Source organism: Protopterus annectens, chromosome 2.part0 (genome assembly GCF_019279795.1).
Source record: "Protopterus annectens isolate FY-2018-M chromosome 2.part0, PAN1.0, whole genome shotgun sequence".
Classification (NCBI taxonomy): Eukaryota; Metazoa; Chordata; order Ceratodontiformes; family Protopteridae; genus Protopterus; species Protopterus annectens.
The window spans coordinates 1,296,403,902-1,296,425,037 of NC_056728.1; the positions used below are offsets into that span (position 1 = coordinate 1,296,403,902).

General features: G+C 40.2%; 1 protein-coding gene across 3 annotated transcripts in view; it reads right to left on the bottom strand.

Moving 5' to 3' along the window:
- EGF (epidermal growth factor) overlaps positions 1-21,136 on the bottom strand; it is a 1,284,649-nt gene that overhangs the window by 515,327 nt on the left and 748,186 nt on the right. For all 3 annotated transcript variants that reach the window (XM_044061467.1, XM_044061466.1, XM_044061465.1), the window contains one exon: positions 14,850-14,999. In XM_044061467.1, coding sequence (XP_043917402.1) covers positions 14,850-14,999 — 150 coding nt within the window. The remainder of the gene's footprint in view (positions 1-14,849; positions 15,000-21,136) is intronic.

The following is a 21,136-nucleotide window of genomic DNA, read 5'->3' on the forward strand; positions in this document are numbered from 1 at the left end:
GTCACCCCTGGGCTTTCGGATATTGGCAAAGGCTCTTGTTACCCCCATAGTGCCTTTTTTAGGCAAGGCTCAAATGATAAACCCACCTCCATAGGTATCACAAGGGATAAGAAACTAAGAGTAATGCTACTCAACGCCAGAAGTCTAAACCTCAAGATGCATGCACTCGAAACTCTCCTTAGCATGGAGAACATCGATATCTGTGCAGTAACAGAAACCTGGTTCAAGGCTCCCGAGAGCACCCCAGCACTACCAGGTTATACCTCATACCATGCTTTTTGGCCCCAAAACTTGGACCGAACCAGAAAAGGAGGGGGAGTATCAATATTCGTCAAAGATACCCACACCTCCAGGTTGGTGGCACAGCACGAAGCATCAGAGACTATCCAGGTGCAACTAACAGTGGGTAAAACTGCCTTCCAGTTTATAGCCTGCTACAGACCACCCTCCCAAACCCAGGAAACCCACTCGGCCTTCCTGAGAACACTGGAAAATATGAAGGTCTCTCCAAACACCATTATATTGGGCGACTTCAACTACCCAAATATAGACTGGGAGCATTACTCTAGCTCCAACACCCTAGCTCAAAGGTTCCTAGAATTTATAAACTCAAATGCTATGGAACAACTTGTTACCATGCCCACAAGAGGGGAAAACATAGTGGACCTGATCATCACCAACATGGGGACTCTATGCTCCAGACCAGAATTGTATCCCTCACTGGTAAGATCAGACCATAAACTAATCTCACTGGATATTCACATCCCGACCCCACCCCCTGCCCAGAAAACCACAGTGAAAAACTTCTCTAAAGCAAATTTCACACTCCTCAAAACCGAGGTGGAATCCTTCAAAGCTCCCGGGCCTGTGGAAAATACGGCCCAGACCGCAGAATCCTTTATAAACACATTCTATGAACACCTTCAGGAATGCATGGATCATGCAATCCCAAATAAAACCAAGACCCAATCCTCCAAAGGCAGACGTCCTGTCTGGTGGACCTCAGCCATAAACAAACTATACAATAGAAGGAGGAAGCTACTACATGATTGAGCAAAATCCCAAAAAGGGAAGGCATCTCTGATCAGTATTAGCAAAAAACTACGGGCACTCATAAAATCGTCTAAGGCCAGCTTCGAGAGAAAAATTGCACCGGACACTAAGGATAATCACAAGGCTTTCTTTAGTTATGTTAGAAACCTGGGTGGGAATTCCCAGATATGCTCATAATTAGTCCAAAATGACAAAAAATACACTGAACCCACAGACATTGCCAACATCCTAGCAGCCTATGACAGGTTCAGCACAAACTTCTCCCCCCCCTCCCCACCAAAAGGGCAAATATCAATCCCAGCAGAGTGCTGCCCCCCTGATATCTCAGATGCTCAGGTAAGAGCCGCCCTCTCCAAAGCAAAAAACACAGCATCAATGGGACCAGACGGTGTCCCGGGCTGCGTCCTACATGAACTCCAAGAAGAGATAAACCCAAACATAAAACTACTGTTCAATCTCAGCCTTACCACAGGATATGTACCCAAAGAGTGGCATACAGCAACATTGGTCCATCTCCACAAAGGTGGTGCCTCAACGGATCCTGGAAACTATCGCCCCATAAGCCTGACTAGCTTGGTCTGCAATGCTATGGAAAGGATCATCATGGACCTCATAAATAAAGATATTGGGGACCTACAGACACTGGATCCTACCCAGTTCGGCTTTGTTAAGGGCAGATCCTGCCTCTTAAACCTGGTCAATTTCTTTGAAACAGTCACCAAGGCCATTGATGAGGGGAAGGTGGTCCACACAGCCTACCAGGACCTCGCAAAAGCCTTCGATACAATACCCCACTCGGGCATTATAGATAAGCTCACCAGCTTAAATATAAACCCCTATGTCACTAGATGGGTTGCAAACTGGCTCAAGGACAGAACCCACATGGTTAGAATTGCTGGAGCCATGTCAGACTCCAAACCAGTTACAAGTGGCATCCCACAAGGCTCAGTCCTGGGACCTCTCTTGTTCGGTATATATTTCTCGGAGGTACAGGCCAACACGGAAGGACTGTGGCTGACCAAGTTCGCAGATGACTGCAAACTGGGCGCCATAATCGACTCTCCAGCCGACACAAGCATCCTCCAAAAGGGCCTCATAGAAACAGACAACTGGTGCCAGAGCCATGGCCTCAAGCTAAATGCCAAAAAGTGTATAGTCATCCCCTTTGGCAAAAACAAAGTGCCCACAAATTACCACATAGGTGGCAATCCATTAAGTACGGAAGAAGTAATTAGGGACCTGGGGACCCAAGTTGATAGCAATCACTCATTTGACAACCACGTGGCCAACGTGGCTAGAAAAACATTTTATATAGCCCACCTAATCATGAAGGGATTCACATCTAGATCAGGGGAGGTCATCGTGCCTCTTTACTCATCCCTCATCAGGCACATAATTGAGTACAATGCCCCTTTTGGGATGTACCTTACCAGACACCTGCAGCAACTGGAAAGCCCCCAAAAGTACCTCACCAAGATGATCAAAGGGCTCAAACAGATGCCATATGCTGCCCGGTTAAAGAAACTCCAGCTCTACTCAGTGGCATACCGCCTGCTCAGAGGCGATCTGTGCCTGACGTATAAAGCCATGTCCAACCCTGAATTAATGGACATGCTGCACCTCAGAAAATCCAAATCCCATCGAGCTACGCGCTCGAGAGACTTGAACCTCAGCACTGAAATAAATAGGACATGTTGGAGGGACAGATTCATAACCCAGAGGCTCCCTTCACTCTGGAATAAAATCCCAGTCCAGGTTAGGCAGAGTCCCTCATTGACTCTCTTCAAGAGGAATCTTGATGAGTGGATGGGGGATTGTAGGTTTACCCCGGGTATCACTTCTGTGTCACTGTTAGACAGAGGCACAGTATACTAACCTCGAAAAAGGGCATAGCAAAATTAATTTAAAATGGGTGGCGAAAGCCAAACACACTCTGGCTAGGCTAATAAATGCCCTAGGGCAGATAGCCTAGTATGAACCTATGAACCTATGAACCTATTTCCATTGTCACCACCCTCAGCATGTTGCATGTGTCACCTTATAACAGCAATGGCAGCCCCTAACATTTCTTTGTCTCAGTAAAGCTTTTTCAGTTTTCACTTCTATTAGCTTATTGCAGTGTCTGTTGTGAGAAACATAATGGACTGTTGTTTGCAGAGTTTTAAGTGCTAGGCTGGACTGGGCTAGTGTACTGCCTGTGTAATTGCCTGATTCTGATTGTTTTCACCTGCTAACTCCGCTAGTACTCCCTGGTAGCTTCCTGCTATTTGTTGTGCTTCCTTTTTCCTTTCAGTTTCCTCAGGGGGGAGCGCCACGCACACAAGCACAAACACGTGCACACCAGCTAACATGCACGCACACATGCTTACACGGACTAAAACTTGCTTATTTGGGTTAAAATGTGCACGCACCAGCGCAAACGCGCTTACAACTCTTTAAACAGCCTTGTACATGCTTACTCCAGCTTAAATGTGCGCACTCACGCTTACACGCATGCACTCTGTCTTACTCGGGTTTACAGGCGCGCACACACGCACATACCCACTCAGCAAGAAACTTTGGTGTTATCCACGGCATACACCTTCCATTTCTTGCCTTTCCCTAGCCTACCTGTTGACACACCTCTTTCCATGATATGTAAATGACAGCTGACACATGCCACTCTGCTCCAATGAGCTTCACTTCTTTCATACATACCCCCCCTCGTGATGTCACCTATCTTCTACTCTGTTACTCCCCTTATCCTATTCCTACACTCCACTGACTGTGCCCATTTGTTATGTAAACTTGCGATTCACTGTCCTAACCCTCATTTACATAGGATTGCCTACTAATGCTTGGTTACATCTCTTAGCTTCCCCCCTTAGCAACCTCTACTCGGTGGCCATGTTGTCTTCAGCCTGCCATTCCCTTGCATTGTACATTAACAATTTAAATAAGATCCACATTTGTGGGTTTTAATTTTTAGTTTTCTGGTTTTTAGAGTGCAGCCCGTTTGCGCGGTGCTTCGCTATGCTTAAACATCGGAAATCGGAGAAAAAATTTTTTTTTTTCATATTGCATCAGGAAACATTTCCAATGGCCATATATTTGGCCATTGGCATGCTTCCTGCACTGGATGCAACCTTTATTTGGAGCTGTCACGGCTCCATTTTGCTATTTGCAGAATGGTACTCAGTTGTCAACTGAGTACATTTCTGCAAATAACACTGCTCTTACTCGGACAAGTTTGGGTTTCCTGAATCGCAAATCTTCCTCATTTGCATGCCTTTCGCCTGCAATTGAGGTAATTCAAGAACGAAATTTCACAATACCGAAGACCAGATGACTGAGATGAGAACTCTGAAACTTCATTTACATGAACAACCATATATCTGGCAAGTTTCCCATGGTAAGTAACCATTGGGCCAACAAGGGGAAATTTACCATTTTCCCCACTGTAGTGTGATCCTGGAGTTGGTATATTTAGTTAAGGGGGTGTGGGGGACATGATCTGGGTGGGTTGGAGACGGTGCGGTGTATTTTCTGTTAGCTGTTGGCCCAGTGGCTACTTACCATGCAAAACTTGTCAGTTATGTGGTCATTCATGTAAAAAGGTGACACACACACAAACCATTCAGTAAGACCTACAAGAAAGACCTAGCCAAGCAAGAAATTCGCTTTCTAATATCTTAAAACTCTTACAGTGGAGGCCCATGGGATATATGTAAATGACCCTGTAAGGGCATACAAGTATTTCAGCTATGTGGCTTCTGAATGCCTATGAATTTTTACTTTTTAAATCTTTAAGGGTACATTCAGGCCAATAAAGTCAAACCCTGCAGTTGCAAATCCAGTCTTCAAAAGGAAACTATCAACAGCATTACAAAAAGACTTAAAACTACTATTAGGAACACTAAAGAAACTTTTGAACTTAGGCTGGTCTCTGAAGCGAAAGAAAATTATAAATCCTTCTTTATCTATATTGGAAAACTAAGAAGCCATGCCCTACATTATTCTGAATATATTCAAACTGACGTCACCTACTCTGATCCTTTGGACATTGCCAACATACTTGTGAACACATTCAGTGCCAGCTTCACCACTGACTTTTATACAAAACCCTGAAATACTTGAATCTATTACTCCCCCGATTATCTCTAAGATTTACTTATTGAAAGTGCTAACCAAGACAGAAAATGCTTCTTCCAAGGAACCTGACAAAATACCTATCTATAATTTTTAATTAAATTTGAACAATGTTCTGCTGAAGATTTTGATTTGGGCAATTTATCTGTATATATGAAAAGAAAAAATCATCCCCTCATATTTAGCATCCATTGTGTATGGATGTAAGATAACGATTGTTGCCTGAAAATATAATTATACAGTAGCTTAACTTTCATATTTTGTAATATGACCAAAGTGAGATAATCATCGTTGTCTGAAAAAATAATTGTTTGTATGCAGACTGTTAACTTTGCTACCAGCTTTGTTATTTATACCATGCAGCTATCAAGAAAGAGAAATGAAATATGCAGTCTTCTAGAAATGTTTTCATTTTAGAGAAAAAAATGTTTTTTCTTTATTCAGCATGACTTATAAAACCAAGATTTACTGTTACAGTTTTGTTAAGAAATCAACTGCAAAGGAAATTCTATGCTTATAACTTTTGTAATTCTGAGTAATAAAGTCCAAACAAAAAGAGGTAGATACTCCAAGACAATCGAAGCCAACCAGGAAACTGCAAATCAGAGTTGAAGTAAAATCCTTTATTCCTTGAACAGTAAGCGCTTTCGCGTTGCTCAGAACGCTTCATCAGACTTTAATAAAAACTGAAAACATGTGTAGATCCATTCTGTATAACATGTCTAGCTAAAGCATTTCCTTCATTTTCCTTGTGAATAGCATAGACATGTTCTCTAATTCTTTCTCTCAAAGTTCTATTGGTTTTTCCCACATAGAAACTTTGACATTTTTTACATACAGCTAGATATATAACATTTCTAGATCTACAATCTGCATAGTCATTAAACTCATATTTAATATTACTGTCAGGATGTATGAATACATGGGAGTTCATGATAAAATCACATTGGTTGCAATTCCTACAAGCGTGTGTGCCTTTTCTATATGAAATAGTCCTATTCCTATTCTTTCTTTCATAGTATAACAAACGTTTGAGGGACTTTGTGTTCTTGTAACTAATAGGTCTGTCACCCACTATTTCCTTGATGTCATCATCTAATAGTAGGATATTCCAATTCTTCTTTATTATATTAACAACAGAGTTGTTGGTGTTAGTATAGGGAATTGATAACCTTTTTCTCCTATCTCTCATCCTAGTTGGGCGCTCATGCATAATATTGTCATTCTTAATGAAAGGTGATGCTATCCTCTCACTGCATGTTTCTTGTATCACTAATAGATCCTTATTATGGTAACCTCTATTGATAAATTCTTGCTGCATGGTAGTAACTGCTGTAGATAAAGCACCATCCTCACTTATGATACGTGAATGACGTATCAATTGATTTTTTACAATATTCTTATGGATATGTGGAGGGTGCATACTATTTCTATGCAAAATAGCATTCCTTCTACAAGGTTTTTTATAAATATCTGTTGTTAAACGACCTCTATTTAAAATTAATGTAATATCAAGGAAATCTATTTTAGTGGGTGATGTTGTAATAGTCAAGACTAGGAAAGTAGTAGTTCCATTAATATACAACATGAACTCTTCTAAAGTTTCTGTATCTCCTTTCCAAATCAAAAAAATATCATCCACAAAACGTCTATAATGTCTAATATTACTTGAGAAACTCATATGTTCTAATATATAGGTGACCTCCCAATACGCTAATACAAGATTTGCATATGAGTTGGCACAAGATGTCCCCATCGCCACACCTTTGGTTTGCAGATAATATTCACCATTGAACAGAAACACATTATTGTTCAAAACAATCTCCAATACCATAGTAATCCTTATAATGGCATTATTACTCATTCCTTTACTCAGCAGAAATAATCTCAAATAATCTAGTCCTACGTCATTGGGTATACAAGTGAATAGGGAGGCAACATCTAACGTTACTAAAATGTCTGACTGTGGTGGGTCATTATTGCCATTATAGATTGATAAGGTTTCAAGGAACTGTTTGGTGTCTCATAAGATAGAACTGGTAGAATCTACTATAGGTCTAAGTGTCTTCTCTAAAAAAATAGAGATGGTTTCAGTTATCCATCCTCGACCCGAAACTATGGGTCTGAGTGGAGGATTGGTCATGGTCTTATGTATCTTGGGCAGGCCTCTAATAACAGGTATAACTGGATTTTCAATCAAAAAATATTTGTATAAATTTTCATCAATGACATCACACATTAACATGTCATATAAATCTGCATGCACAGAGTTCATCAACCTATTCAAGCCCGGCTTATCTAACTTTACATATGTAGATTCATCCGATAGCATTTCAAGCATGGTGTCATTATAATAACAGTTATCCAACAACACAATTGCTCCACCCTTATCTGCTGGTCTTATTGTTATATTTGCATTTTTCTGTAACTCAAATAATGCCATTCTCTCTTCACTAGATAGATTATAAAATTCAGGTCTCTTTTCATTACTTTCAAAATATTTCAACAAGTCATTTGTGCAAGCTCTTTCAAAGCTTTCTAATAAAGGATGTAAGTTAGGAATAAACACAGATGGTTTTTTAAAAATATTATCTACAGTATTACTTGCAGCACCATTATCAAAAAGCATTCCTAGTGCCACATTTCTAGTAAAATGCTTAATGTCTATTATGAGCTCACTAACATCCACTTCCTGCGAAGGGATGAAGGATAAGCCTTTATTTAACAACTTACTTTCAAATTATGTCAGTATATGCTGTGACAAATGAACTACTAAGTCCGTATCACTGGTTTCAGAGCCTTCTTCTGGAACTCGAACGGTCCTCCTGAGGTTTTCCTCTTCCTGGATTTCTGGTGTGGGCTCCAGGACTGTCTCTGTTCCATACAAAAAGGGAGTGGAAAAACAAGAGTAGAATCTTCCCTCATATGTGTACCTGTTTCTTTTCCTGTACCTGTAACAGTTTTTTTACGAACAACTTGTTCAGCAGTAGATGCAGTTACTTGAAAACTGCTAGCTACAGAAGAGTGCACATTGGATTCTCTAGTTGAATGTTCAGTGCTGACAGGAAGAGCAGTCGCTGCACAGGAAATAGAGGGTGTAATTAGATCCATGCTCATGAGTGAGGGTGTCTCAATGGGATGATGTGTCTCAATAGTAGTGTTCCTGAAGGACTCCCTCGGCCAAGAAAAGACATTCCCCCTCGAGAAATCCGAGCAGTCTCTTTCCATTTTCTTTTTCTTGGCCAAAAGAAGCTTGTGGTCTAATGATTGCAAAGTACTAGTTATTTCTGCATAAAAATCATGTTTCTGCATATCTGTTAAAATTCTGACCAGTTTATTTTCTATGATTTGTACCTCTTGTTGTAACTCTTGTTCAATATTAGAATATTGTTTTATTAAAAGTCTCATATATCCAAAGCTAGTTTCCAAATTCAGCTGTTGCCATTTGGAAAGCAGGTCAGGATAGGTGGAACCAAAAGTGGGCATTTTAAGTATACGTAGCCCTCTAGGTACTATTTTAAATTGAATGCAGGCTTCCATATGTTTCTTTTGCCACTGTATATTCTTGATTTTGCTCATAATATCCTCCAATTTCTTCATTAATTGCATGGTATCTATTTGTAAACCTGCATCTGTGTGTTTTCTAGCTGCTTTTGCTAATTCCATATATGACAGTTTTAGTAAAGGGTTATTATCTGCAAAAATCAGTTTCGTTAGTTCAGATGCTGTAGACTCTGCTGCTTCATCATTGATATTTCTGGTTTCTTCTGTCATGTCCCCGATGTGAACAAAAGAGCAATATAATGAAAAAGAGAACACAAAACAGGGTAAGGTATCACCTCATATAGAAAAAATAAAGTCCAAACAAAAAGAGGTAGATACTCCAAGACAATCGAAGCCAACCAGGAAACTGCAAATCAGAGTTGAAGTAAAATCCTTTATTCCTTGAACAGTAAGCGCTTTCGCGTTGCTCAGAACGCTTCATCAGACTTTAATAAAAACAGTTGTGCTTACTCCACTTAAATATTCAAAACAACCAATAAAAACAGTAAAAATTGTCACATGAAAAACACTTTGGAATAGTACATGAACAATGAATAAAAAAGGGGGGGGGAGAGATACCAAGTAGAGAACATGTCTATGCTATTCACAAGGAAAATGAAGGAAATGCTTTAGCTAGACATGTTATACAGAATGGATCTACACATGTTTTCAGTTTTATGGTTATAGGGCACTTACAAGTAACTGAAAGATTAGGTAACATCAATAATACTACTGAGAAGGAAGAAGTTAAATGGATCATTAAATTTAGAGCTGATAAAGGACATGGTCTTAATGATAAATTGTCCTTGAAACCCTTCTTGATAGATGGGCCATTCAGACGCTAGTAGATAATATACATGTAATGATATAGATGTATGACGTATGTATTTGTATTTTCCTATATACACACACATTATTATAGATATGTATAAACACTCCATTATGTGTTTTTTTCATATAGAGTTTTTATTATAATGCATATATTTCTCTACTTGGTATCTCCCCTTTTTTATTCATTGTTCATGTACTATTCCAAAGTGTTTTCATGTGACAATTTTACTGTTTTATTGGTTGTTTTGAATATTTAAGTGGAGTAAGCACAACTGTTTTTATTAAAGTCTGATGAAGCGTTCTGAGCAACGCAAAGCTACTGTTCAAGGAATAAAGGATTTTACTTCAACTCTGATTTGCAGTTTCCTGGTTGGCTTCGATTGTCTTGGAGTATCTACCTCTTTTTGTTTGGACTTTATTTTTTCTATATGAGGTGATACCTTACCCTGTTTTGTGTTCTCTTTTTCATTCAATTCTGAGTAATACCTGTAGGTCTCAACTACAAATATTTACTAGAAGCATGTTTCTGAAATGGAATATAATAAAAACCTCTCAGAAAAGAGTAATAAGCCTATTGAAGAAGCAAGACTTCTTTTAGATGCATCTTCTGTATGAAGCAAAGAGTTAAAAAAACAGGTCACCCCTTAGCATGCTTCTGACTGAAAAAAACACATTTTTATCCATCCCAAACAGCTTTGGTTTAACTTTCTCTTTCATTAATAACATAAATGTACTACATGGAGCACATTGATTATGCTCTGAATTCTGTAACAACAGTTTTGTTAAACAACTTTCTGATATAACAAGATTAATTAATCAAGTTCTGTAAGACTCCTTCAAGTGCAGTTATAGTATTAATAGCAGCCAGTGATAGGCCACTACAGAACAGTGGTGAGAAGTTAAAACAGCTTTAAAACACTTTGCTGTCACACACACACACACACACACACACACACACACACACACACACACACACACACACACACACACACACACACACACACACACACACACACACACCAGCGAGCGTGCGCTCGCATGTGCGTGAGTGCAAAGTGTTGCGCAATAAAGTGTCTAACAGCTTTCAAAAGCCACTTATTCAGCCAAGGGACACAGCTTTTGACTGCCGCCTTTGTGGCTATTCTAAGTGTTTCACAGGCTTCAAAGCTGGCAGACATTTCATTCTCCTATACTTTTTGTTTTCTGAAAATGGTAGTACATTCGAGTGGCTAAAGTTACATACACTGTAAATAATTATAATCAGGTCTCTCTAATTATAGCTCATTTACTAAATATTTTCATTGTGAATGTAAAGATTCACTCCCTGAGCTGCACTTTGCCCTGTTTTTAAGTCTTGACATTTATGTCTCAAAGATGTAACAGCCTGGTTATGACTGTGCACCTGATCATAATCCTCTATATTGTGACAGCATATTACACCCTTCTTCATTATGTTATTCTCTATATAGCAATATTTTATCTGTCTGCATTTTTACACTATTGGCATTTACAGCATGGAAGGTTTTAGACATTCAGATAATGATGTTTCAGTAGGTAGACCACCTTCTTTGCATTGTTAAACTCCCACCTCTTAATGAGATGTTTGAGCTGTCCATGGCAAATAGGAACACTCTAGAAGAAAAAGCATAGCATAGTCCCTTGTAGCCTATGAATATTTCACTGGTTTGTAGGTTCATAGGTGTGTACTAGGCTAACGGCCCTGGAGCCTTTACAAGCCTAGCCCATAGGATTACCCTGGCATTGTGCCACCCAACCTTAGTTCCTAGTGCCTCTGTCGAGTAGAGCCACTGGAGTGATCCCCGGGGTGAATTTTCTATTTCCCATCCACTCATCAAGATTTCTCTTGAAGAGGGCCAGTGAGGTGCTTTACTTGACATGTATGGGAAGTCTATTCCATAGCATGGGCAGTCTCTGGGTTATTAACCTGTCCCTCCAGCATGTTCTGTTGATTGTGGTAATGAGGTTGAGGTCTCTGGAGCGTGTGGTGCGGAGGGATTGGGATTTCTTTAAATGTAGCATTTCTAACAGAGCTGGGTCAGAGATGGCTTTGTAAGTCAAGCAAAGATCGCCTCTAAGTAGGCTATATGAGACAGAGAATAGTTGGAGTTTTTTGAGTCTGTCCATATAGGACAGGTGTTTAAGGCCTAGGATCCTCTTTGTGAGGTACTTTTGTGGCCTCTCCAGTTGTTGCAGGTGTCTAGTGAGGTACATGCCAAATGGAGCATTGTACTCGATGATTGGCCTAATGAGGGAAGAGTAGAGGGAGACAATGACCTCTTTCTTCCTAGATGCAAAACCCTTAGTAATGAGATGTACCACATAGAAGGACTTTCTGACCACAGTGGCAACATGGTGATTAAAAGAGAGGTTGTTGTCAACCTGTGATCCCAGATCTCTTATAACGCCTTCTGTGTTCATTGGACTACCATCAATGTGGTAATTCAAGGGAACTGGGTTTTTCCTAAAGGGGATGAAGACACATTTTTTGGCATTAAGCTTAAGGTCATGGTTCTGACACCAGTCGTTGGTCTCATTGAGGCCTTTTTGTAGGATGCCTACATCACTTGGGGAGTTAATAATAGCTCCCAACTTGCAATCATCTGCGAACTTTGTCAGCCAGAGTTCCTTTGTGTTGGCCTGGACTTCAGGGAAGTAGATACCAAACAGGAGAGGACCTAGGACTGAACCCTGTGGGACTCCACTCATGACTGGTCGGCAGTCTGACTTGCAGTCAGCTACTTTTACACTGTGGGTTCTATCTGTGAGCCAGTTTGCAACCCACCTAGTGATATAGGGGTTGATGCCTAGCTTAATAAGTATTTCTATGATTCCTGAGTGGGGAATGGTATCAAACGTCTTGGCCAGATCAAGGTAGGCTGTATGAACCACCTTACCTTCATCCACAGCTCTGGTGGCTGACTCAAAGAAGTCAACCAAGTTGAGCAGACATGATCTACCCTTCACAAAACCAAACTGTGTAGGTTCCAGAGTTTGGAGATTCCCTATATCCTTGTTTATTAGGTCCATGATGATGCGTTCCATAACTTTGCATATCAGTCTCGTCAGGCTAATGGGGCGATAGTTCCTGGGGTCTGTAGTTGCTCCTCCTTTGTGGAAAGGGATGAATGTAGCAGTGCCCCATTCAGTAGGGACAAAGCCTGAGGTGAGGCTGTGATTGAACAGGGCACACAGGTGAGGTGCCAGTTCACTCTGTAGTTCATGCAGAACACAGCCAAGGATACTGTCAGATCCCATAGAAGCTGTATTCTTGGCCATGCACAGTGCTGTTTTAACCTGTGCAGCAGTAATACTGGGTGGCTGGCAATCTACTGGTATTGTGATTGGTCCTTTGGGGGGGAGAGGGGTAAAGTTAACACTGAATCTGTTTGCCAGTATATTTGCAATATCTGTTGGCTCGGTATAGAAGATACCATTGTGCAGTAGCGCAGAGCAAATCTGGGTATTGCCATGGAGATTCTTTACATAACTATATTAGGCCTTGTGGTTGTCTTTACTATCTGCTGCAATTCTGTTTTCATAGCTAGCTTTAGAGGATTTGATGAGGGATCTCAACCTTTTGCTGAGAATGATAAGTGAGTTTTTCCAGTCTTGGGACTTCACCTTATTCCGCATCAGTTTCCTCCTTCTATTGTAGAGTTTGTTTATGGCAGGGAACCACCAGATTGGCTTCCTTTTTTTGAGGAGAGCATCTTAGTTCTACTGGGTATGGTGAGATCCATGCTTTTGTGTACGTGTTCGTACAGTGCATTGGTGTATGATATAGTGGTCATGCAACTATTCTCCATTTGCATGGGTGTCGTGAAGTTAGCCACCTCTGTTTTTAGGAACCCAAAGTTAGCTTTGGAGAAGTTTTTCATTGTGGTTACCTTTGTTGGGGGGGTGGGAGGGATGTGGATTTCCAAGGTGAGTAGTTTGTGGTCGGATCTAACCAGGGAGGAGTTGACTATTGGTGTAGAGCAACAGTCGTCCATGTTAGTAATGACCAGGTCAAGAATGTTGCTATCACTAGTGGGGGTAAGAGCTGGTTGGTCCAGGTCATTGGAATTAATGAATTCCAGAAAGCGTTGGGCAAGTGTATTGGTGCATGAGTAGTTTTCCCAGTTAATGGAGTGGTAGTTGAAGTCACCCAGTATGAGAGTGTTAGGTTGGACCCTAATATTATCCAGGGTGCTTAGGAATGTGGAGTGTGAATCTTGGGACATGTTTTTTATATACATATATATATATATATATATATATATATATATATATATATATATATATATATAAAACTCTTTGGACCTCATCTGAAAACAGACAGACTTACAGGGACTAAAGTGGTCAACAAAAGTAAAAAAAAATCAGTGAACACATAAAAACACAAAACCCACTTACTAGGAAAAGAGAGTACCCAGATATTTGGATACTGTAGTATTGAAACTAATACATAAGAAAAGCACAAACATAATTTTCTTAGCCTTTCCTAATTAAAAAAATAGTCATAATCTCTAAGGATTACTGCAGTATAGGTCTTCTGAGTTTTTGTTCTTATTGTTCTCATCTGAAAAGCTTTTAAAGTTAACATGTTAGAGAGTTTGTATTTAAGTAAATATAGCCTGGGATTTTAGTAGCAAGAATTTTGTATCATAAGTATGTTTCAGGAGGTTTACAGATAACCCTAATAATGTGCTATTAGTGACATAAGTAAGGATAAAAATATGTCTAATGCAAATCTGATCTACACATAAAAATCAGGTGAACATTGCAAGAGATAAAATACCTCTCCAGAACTATTACTGCCATTAACAGTGTATAATTAATTTTATTGTCCATTCTCCAGTTTTACTACTTTATATTAATTAAAACAGTAAACAGTTTCACTAAAGATGCAGAGGTGGAGTGAAAAAGGCAAATGGCAACGCTGATGGCATCTGACCCCATAGAGTACAGTGGATTGTGACTATTAAACGATAGTGGTTCACAAGTGCTAACAAGTAAGTCCAAAATGGTAAAATCAGAACACATGGAGGACAAAAATGAAACTATCTGGCTATTTATGCAGGGTTTTATAGGGTTAAATTACCATGCAACATATTTTGTCAGATAAACAGTGAGTGAATGATGACACCAGTTCTTTAAGGAAATTTCTTCATTTTTACTCAAATGTTAACAAATTAAGCCAACAGAGAGCAGAAAAATTGTCACTATAAAAAAAAACATAGATATAGCCAGTCATTACACCAATCTTTTAAACTTCAAGATATTGTACCTACCTGTTGTTGTTTCTGGCCTTTCCAACGCATGGCATGTTTTACTATCACTGTCCATTACAAAGCCATCATGACATAAGCAGTGGGAAATTCCAATTCTGTTTTCACAGATCTGACCACAACCACCATTTTGATAAATACAGGGATCAGCACCTAAAGAGCAAACATCAATAGTTATCTCATAGTCATTTCAGTTTAAATAAGAAAGGAAAAACATTTCACACTCTCCTCTGCTGAGTTATAACAATCAACTGCAAACTATTAGTGTCAGGACCCCCAGAAATATTACACTGTGTCTTAATGGATCTTGCCAGCACTATTGTAACATAAGGGCCCTTGGCATCCTCCTTTTGGAGGCTTGGGCATTCCTTTCCTGTTCTCTAGCTGTTTTGCAGTATCTTTTTTTCTTCCACACTTTTCTTCTTCCTTCAGTAAGACATTGATGCTCTGACCCCCCCCCCTACTTTTACCCTTTTATTTTTTCCATGCCTCATTGTATCTTCACTATTTGTCTTCCAACTATTTATGCGCATTTATTCTTGCTATTTATTTATTGGGTCTATATTAGAACATCGAAAGTTTAATGGTTCGAATCACTAAAAGTCGACCTTTAATGATCGAACCATTAAAATTTCGAATGTTCAGAAAAAAATAAAGAAAAAAAAAAAGAAAATCTAAAGGGAGTAGGCAAGCCCCCCTGCACCCCCCACACCCCCCGCTACTTAAATATACCAATTCCAAGACCGCACTACATTGAAGTAAATGGAAATCTCCCCTTATAGAGATTTCCGTTTACCCATTCGAAGTTCTGCACTTTTGCTATTCTCGTGTCCACAATGTCGGATTTGACATTGTCGGCTTTCGAGAATACAGTAGGTAACCTTATTTATTTATTCGCATCTAATACTATCATCCTTTATTAGCATCTATACTAGTGTCACTTGTATATTATACTTTTCCTTTGCATTGTTTTACTACCTTTATCAATTTTCTTCTATTAGTTTAAGAAAAAAAAACAATTAAGAAATGCTGTGTTGGTCCACCAACAGAACGCGCAAAGACACTGTAACACAGATGTAATACCTTTTATTAGACCAGCACAGGTTTTGCAATTACTTGAGCTTTTGAGCTGGCACAAGCCCATTTGTCAGGATTTTTCAAGTTACTGATGCTAGAGACAGTGCTTAAATATCCATTTCTGCCTAAAAAAGGGAAGTACATCCTTTATTTTCAAGTGGATAAAATATGAAACTAGGAAAAAAAATGTGCAGTTTGGATGAATCATATGACTTACATCTTAGAGACAGACAGTGTGTGTGTGTGTGTGTGTGTGTGTGTGTGTGTGTGTGTGTGTGTGTGTGTGTGTGTGTGCGTGTGTGTATGCGCGCGTGCGAGAGAGAGATTGTGTGAGCCTAAAACTGTAGGTCCTGCCCTGCTATAAAAAAACACAGTTTTGCATGTTACATTAGAGTCCCAGTCTATTCAAACTCAGTTCCCCCAAAAAGTTGCATAAAGCTCCTGTGTGGTCTGAACATCACAAGGAAAAGTGTGGGTTTCAGGTAGATGCTGGTCTATTAAAAAGCAGGACTGAGTTACATTACAATGCACTATAATATGGCAGTAGAAAGTACTTCCGGGATATAGAATATCAACTCAGAAATAGAGAAGTAGCCACAGCTTGTGATAAAAGTTGAAAATGAGCAGTTAGATGTAGTTGATTTTGTTTTTACACACAGCTTTTGGTTTTAAACCATACTTTTCATCAAGTATTGTCTCTGTCTCCCTCTCCCTCTCCCTCTCTCTCTCTCTCTCTCTCTCTCTCCCCTGTTCTGGAATTACTCCTTGTCAGAGGGATAGATGAATGGGGGAATACTGAAAAAGTAGTCCTTGTTGAGTGATGTAGAGCTGAACTTGTTGTGATGGTTTTAACCTCCCAAATCATTAATTATTCCTCTTGCTCTTCTCTACTAGTCACTCTTTGTCCACAATGAATATCATGCTTCGACACAAAACTGTTCATTATTCCTCCTGGTGCAAGGCCACCTCAGGCCAAAGTGATCGCTGGCATTCCAGTTGTGTCATTATACATGTAAACTTGTGTTCTGGACATTCAGGTCAAACAAGGGGCCTAGATGTGGTGGTGAATTGCAACAGATGGCTAGGTTTGCAGTAAGGCAGACTCAGGAAACCCAACCATGTAGTATGGATACCGTGGGGAATACCTCAAAGCTGCTTCTATGTGGGATGTGCTTCTTCCATATTTAACAGGAAAGCTGAGATATGGAGGTTGGATGGACCCTGCTCAACATCTCAGTAGCTAAAACAACAGAAAGAGTTGTGGCCAAAAGGTGGTCAATGTTTGTTCACGTAGTAACAAAGGACCTGGTGGTAAACAGCTCAGAGTGAAGTCATAAAGAGAAAGAGAAAGGCATTTAATGCAAGGCTATTTAGGCAGTGGTGTTCAGATCTCACTGATATGTGCCAACAGGTTAGGAGGGCATCAAATGCAGCAATTTTCAATGAAAAGGCCTTGTTGTAGTATGTATTTGAGGAGACCATGCAAACTCACTTTCAAATGGTCTCAAAGAGACTCTGGCAAACAATCTAGCAACTTGCAAGGGAGTGAAGACATTGCCCAAGCTGTTCTCAAAAAAGTTGGATAAATTCTGACTTCATATGAAGACATTGCTGAAACATTTTGTGGAATTCATTAAGTAACAGAACATTTTCTCCTTTAAGGGGGATGAACCAGAAAGAACTGGTGGGACTGGATCCATGTCTGTTGGCACAGTTACTGTAGTAACTAAACAATTCTGAGATGGCAAGGCTGAAAAAGTGGATGCCCTCTGGCTGATAAGGCTGAAGGTGCTGAGTAATGTTGGGGTGCCATGCATAATGAGCCTTTTCAATACTGCATCATCACTGTTATCATCATCAGACACATTTTACCCCATTTTGTACATGAAGTCGGCATGCTGCATCAACTCTCGCCACCTCTCTCGAGTCAGTGCTACACTCTGACCTTCTTTGACTGTCATGACTGAATGTTGCAGTCTTTTCTCAAGCAATCTACTCATCTTTTTGCTTAAAGTCTTTGTTTCCACCTTCTTCCTGTCTCTCCCAAATCTTCTTCACAAAATCATCACTTGCTTTCCTGCACTTGTGCCCAAAACACCATAGTCTGCTCTCTTTGGTCTTCTCTGCAACTATAGCAACTTTAGCTTATGCTCTTGTGTCCTTATTTCTTCATCTGTCCAACAGTGAGCATCCGACCACCCATCTCAGGCACTTAGCATTCTTCTGCCATACACTATCTCTGACACTGTGTACCAGGTGACTTCCCTTTTATCTAATTTTTCAGCATCCTATAATTTCCTACATGTGCTGCTATGACAACTGTCTTGTCTATAAGCAGTTTCATCCTATGTTCCTTCAGTTTTGTATTCCATTCTCTTATCATTGGTTAAAGTTCCTTTTCAGAGTCATAGGTTCATAGGTTGGTACTAGGCTATCAGCCCTAGCACCTATACAAGCCTAGCCATAACAATTCTCTGGCTATTTCTTCCCACACTATTTACTTCCCTGGACCCCTGTCTAGCTGACGTGATCCCTGGGGTGAATTTCCTTTCTCCCATCCAGTCGTCAAGGTTCCTTTTGGAGAGGGCCAAAGCGGTGCTCTGCTTGAGATGTATGGGCAGTCTATTCCAGAGTCTGGGGAGTCTCTGGGTCAGGAACCTATCCCTCCAGCATGTTTTGTTTATTGTGATGACAAGGTTTAGATCCCTGGTGCATGTGGCTCTGAGGGATTGGGATTTCTTTAAGTGTAACATGTCCAACAACTCTGGGTTTGACATGGCCTTGTATGTTAAGCAGAGATCGCCTCGGAGTAGACAATATGCTTTAATGCCACATTGTCTGCATTCAGCAGCTTTGTTGAGCTGTCCCCTTTAACCTGTTTGCTAATGTAGTTCATCAGCAGTATGAACAGAAGTGGGATCAGAAATTAACCCTGATGCATGCCACTCCTACTGGAAACCTTTCTGTGAGTATCATTGGGTGTCCTTATACATAGCCAAAACTAATTCTACTGATGTTTCTGGGACTTAGGACCATCACAGGTCTGCCCAAATCAGCTTTCTTGCGACCATGTCATATGTTTGTCCAAGTCTAGGAATGCCCAGACGCTTTCTTCATCACTTGCTTCTTCTTCACTGTCTATCACACAACAAATATTGAGTCAGTTGTGCTGCATCTTGATCTGAATCTAAATTGCTCATTTCCCATCCAGCTTTCCACCACATCTCTCAACTGTCCAGATTTTCACAGAATGTCCAGATTTTTGCCTCATATTTTTGTCCTGTTCCTCATAAAATATGTAGTTTTCTGGCAAATCACTGAGACTTGAAGACATGAAATAAGGACATAACATTTGAGTTTCAGGCTTCATATCCTTCAGTAAATGTATGCTAATGCAAACCCTTTTATTCAAGCAACTTTCTTAGTATACAAGAGAATTATTTATAATATATAATTTATAATTTGTCCCTAGTTTTGGGCCTTTGCCCCCATCCCTTTTAGGCTTTATCCAGATTTCTTTGTCTAAGAGGTTGAGGTATGCTTTCCTCTATTCTACATATTCATTAATCAGTATGCTTTCTTCTATTCTACATATTCATTTATCAATCACCCTCTCCAGAACTTTCATCCAGTGTGAGAGGAACTTGATAACTCTGTACTGCCCAGAGCTGCGTGTGTACACTGGAACAAGGCCAGTCATTTGATATACACTTTTATGTCCATAATGCTATGAGTACCCTCAGAAACCATTTGTCCCCTAATTCATCCAACATCTTGATCATATCTGCCATGAACTCATCTGAACCTGCTCTTTTCCTGACATAATTTTCTGCAGTGTTGTTCTTACTTCTTCTAGGGTGGTCTCTTCTTCCTCCCTCATTGTAGGTTGTGGCTGAGACAGTGCAGCTTCTGCTGAATTTTCTTCATTCAGAAGCTGTTTATTTATTTATTTATTTGACATTTGTTGTCTGGCTGGGGAGGTGCCCTTTTTAAGCAGAGACCCGAAGAAAAACGCTCCATTACAGCAAATTTTTTTGTTGGGAAGTATTGCCTTCAGATGGCTTTGTTGTACTGTGTGCTGGTGAGCAGGTTGCTGCTGGCATCCCTTTTGAATGGTGTCTGATGACTCTGTTCTTTATATTTCTGCCTTTGCCTTGCCACTTGATAGCAATTCTTTGCACCATCTGCTGAGTCACATTCCAGAAGCAGGTAGAGTGCCTCTGACGTGTCTTGTTCTTTGACATTTTGACTGCTATCTTAGCTCCTTTGTTAGCCAACCAGCATTCCTTTTCAGCCTGGACAATCTTTTCTATCTCCTACTTTTTCCTGTTCTCCTTTCTTTTGATAATTTCCTGGAATTCAGCATTCCACCACCAGCTTTCCTTATGTACCTTATTTCCATACCTGCCCTGCCACATATCTGTTCTATAGTCCTCACACACGCTGTTTTATGAGGCTGCCATTCTTCTTCGACTACATCATTTTTATCTTCATCGTGAGGTACCAGAGCCCCAAGTATCTCCTTGAACACTTGTACATTCACTCCAGGCAGCTTCCAGGTTTCAGGTTAATCTCTGTTGATCTTAGAGCTTTCTCTGACCACTGCTTGCAGCTGATTGTGGACATCAGTTGTTATGTAGTGGGCCAGCTGTTTCACTTGGGATGACTTTGCAATCTCTGATTCTACCCCAGTGTCCTTTCTTTACCAGCAGGAAGTGTACCTGACTTGCATGTTGGGCACTCTTGTATGTGACCTTGTGTTTGTTTCTCTTGTTGAACTATATGCTGCTTACCATCAAGCCATTTACCAAACAGAAGTCTAGAATGGTCTCTCCTTCCTTATTCTTGTTGTCGCCATCCATTTGGACCAGATAGTCCTCATATCCTGTTCTGAATGTCCTGATAAGAGCATTCATGTCCCCCATTATCAACACCAGCTCATGCTGTCCTGCTTTACCTAGTAGGTCCTGCAATTGCTGTCTGAATGAACTATAGTCCTGTCCATCATAACCCTGCCATGGGGCATAGACTGACACTATGAATACTGCCCTGTCTTTACACTGAAGTCGGACTGCCATGGGTCTATCACTAATTCTGATGGTAGATATTGTACTAGTGATTCATAGCTTCAAAAAGAGGAGCAGGAGGTCGTTTCCATTAACAAAGGGGTCATTATGCCTGAGAAATTTAAGAACATCTATGGCAGGCTGCTA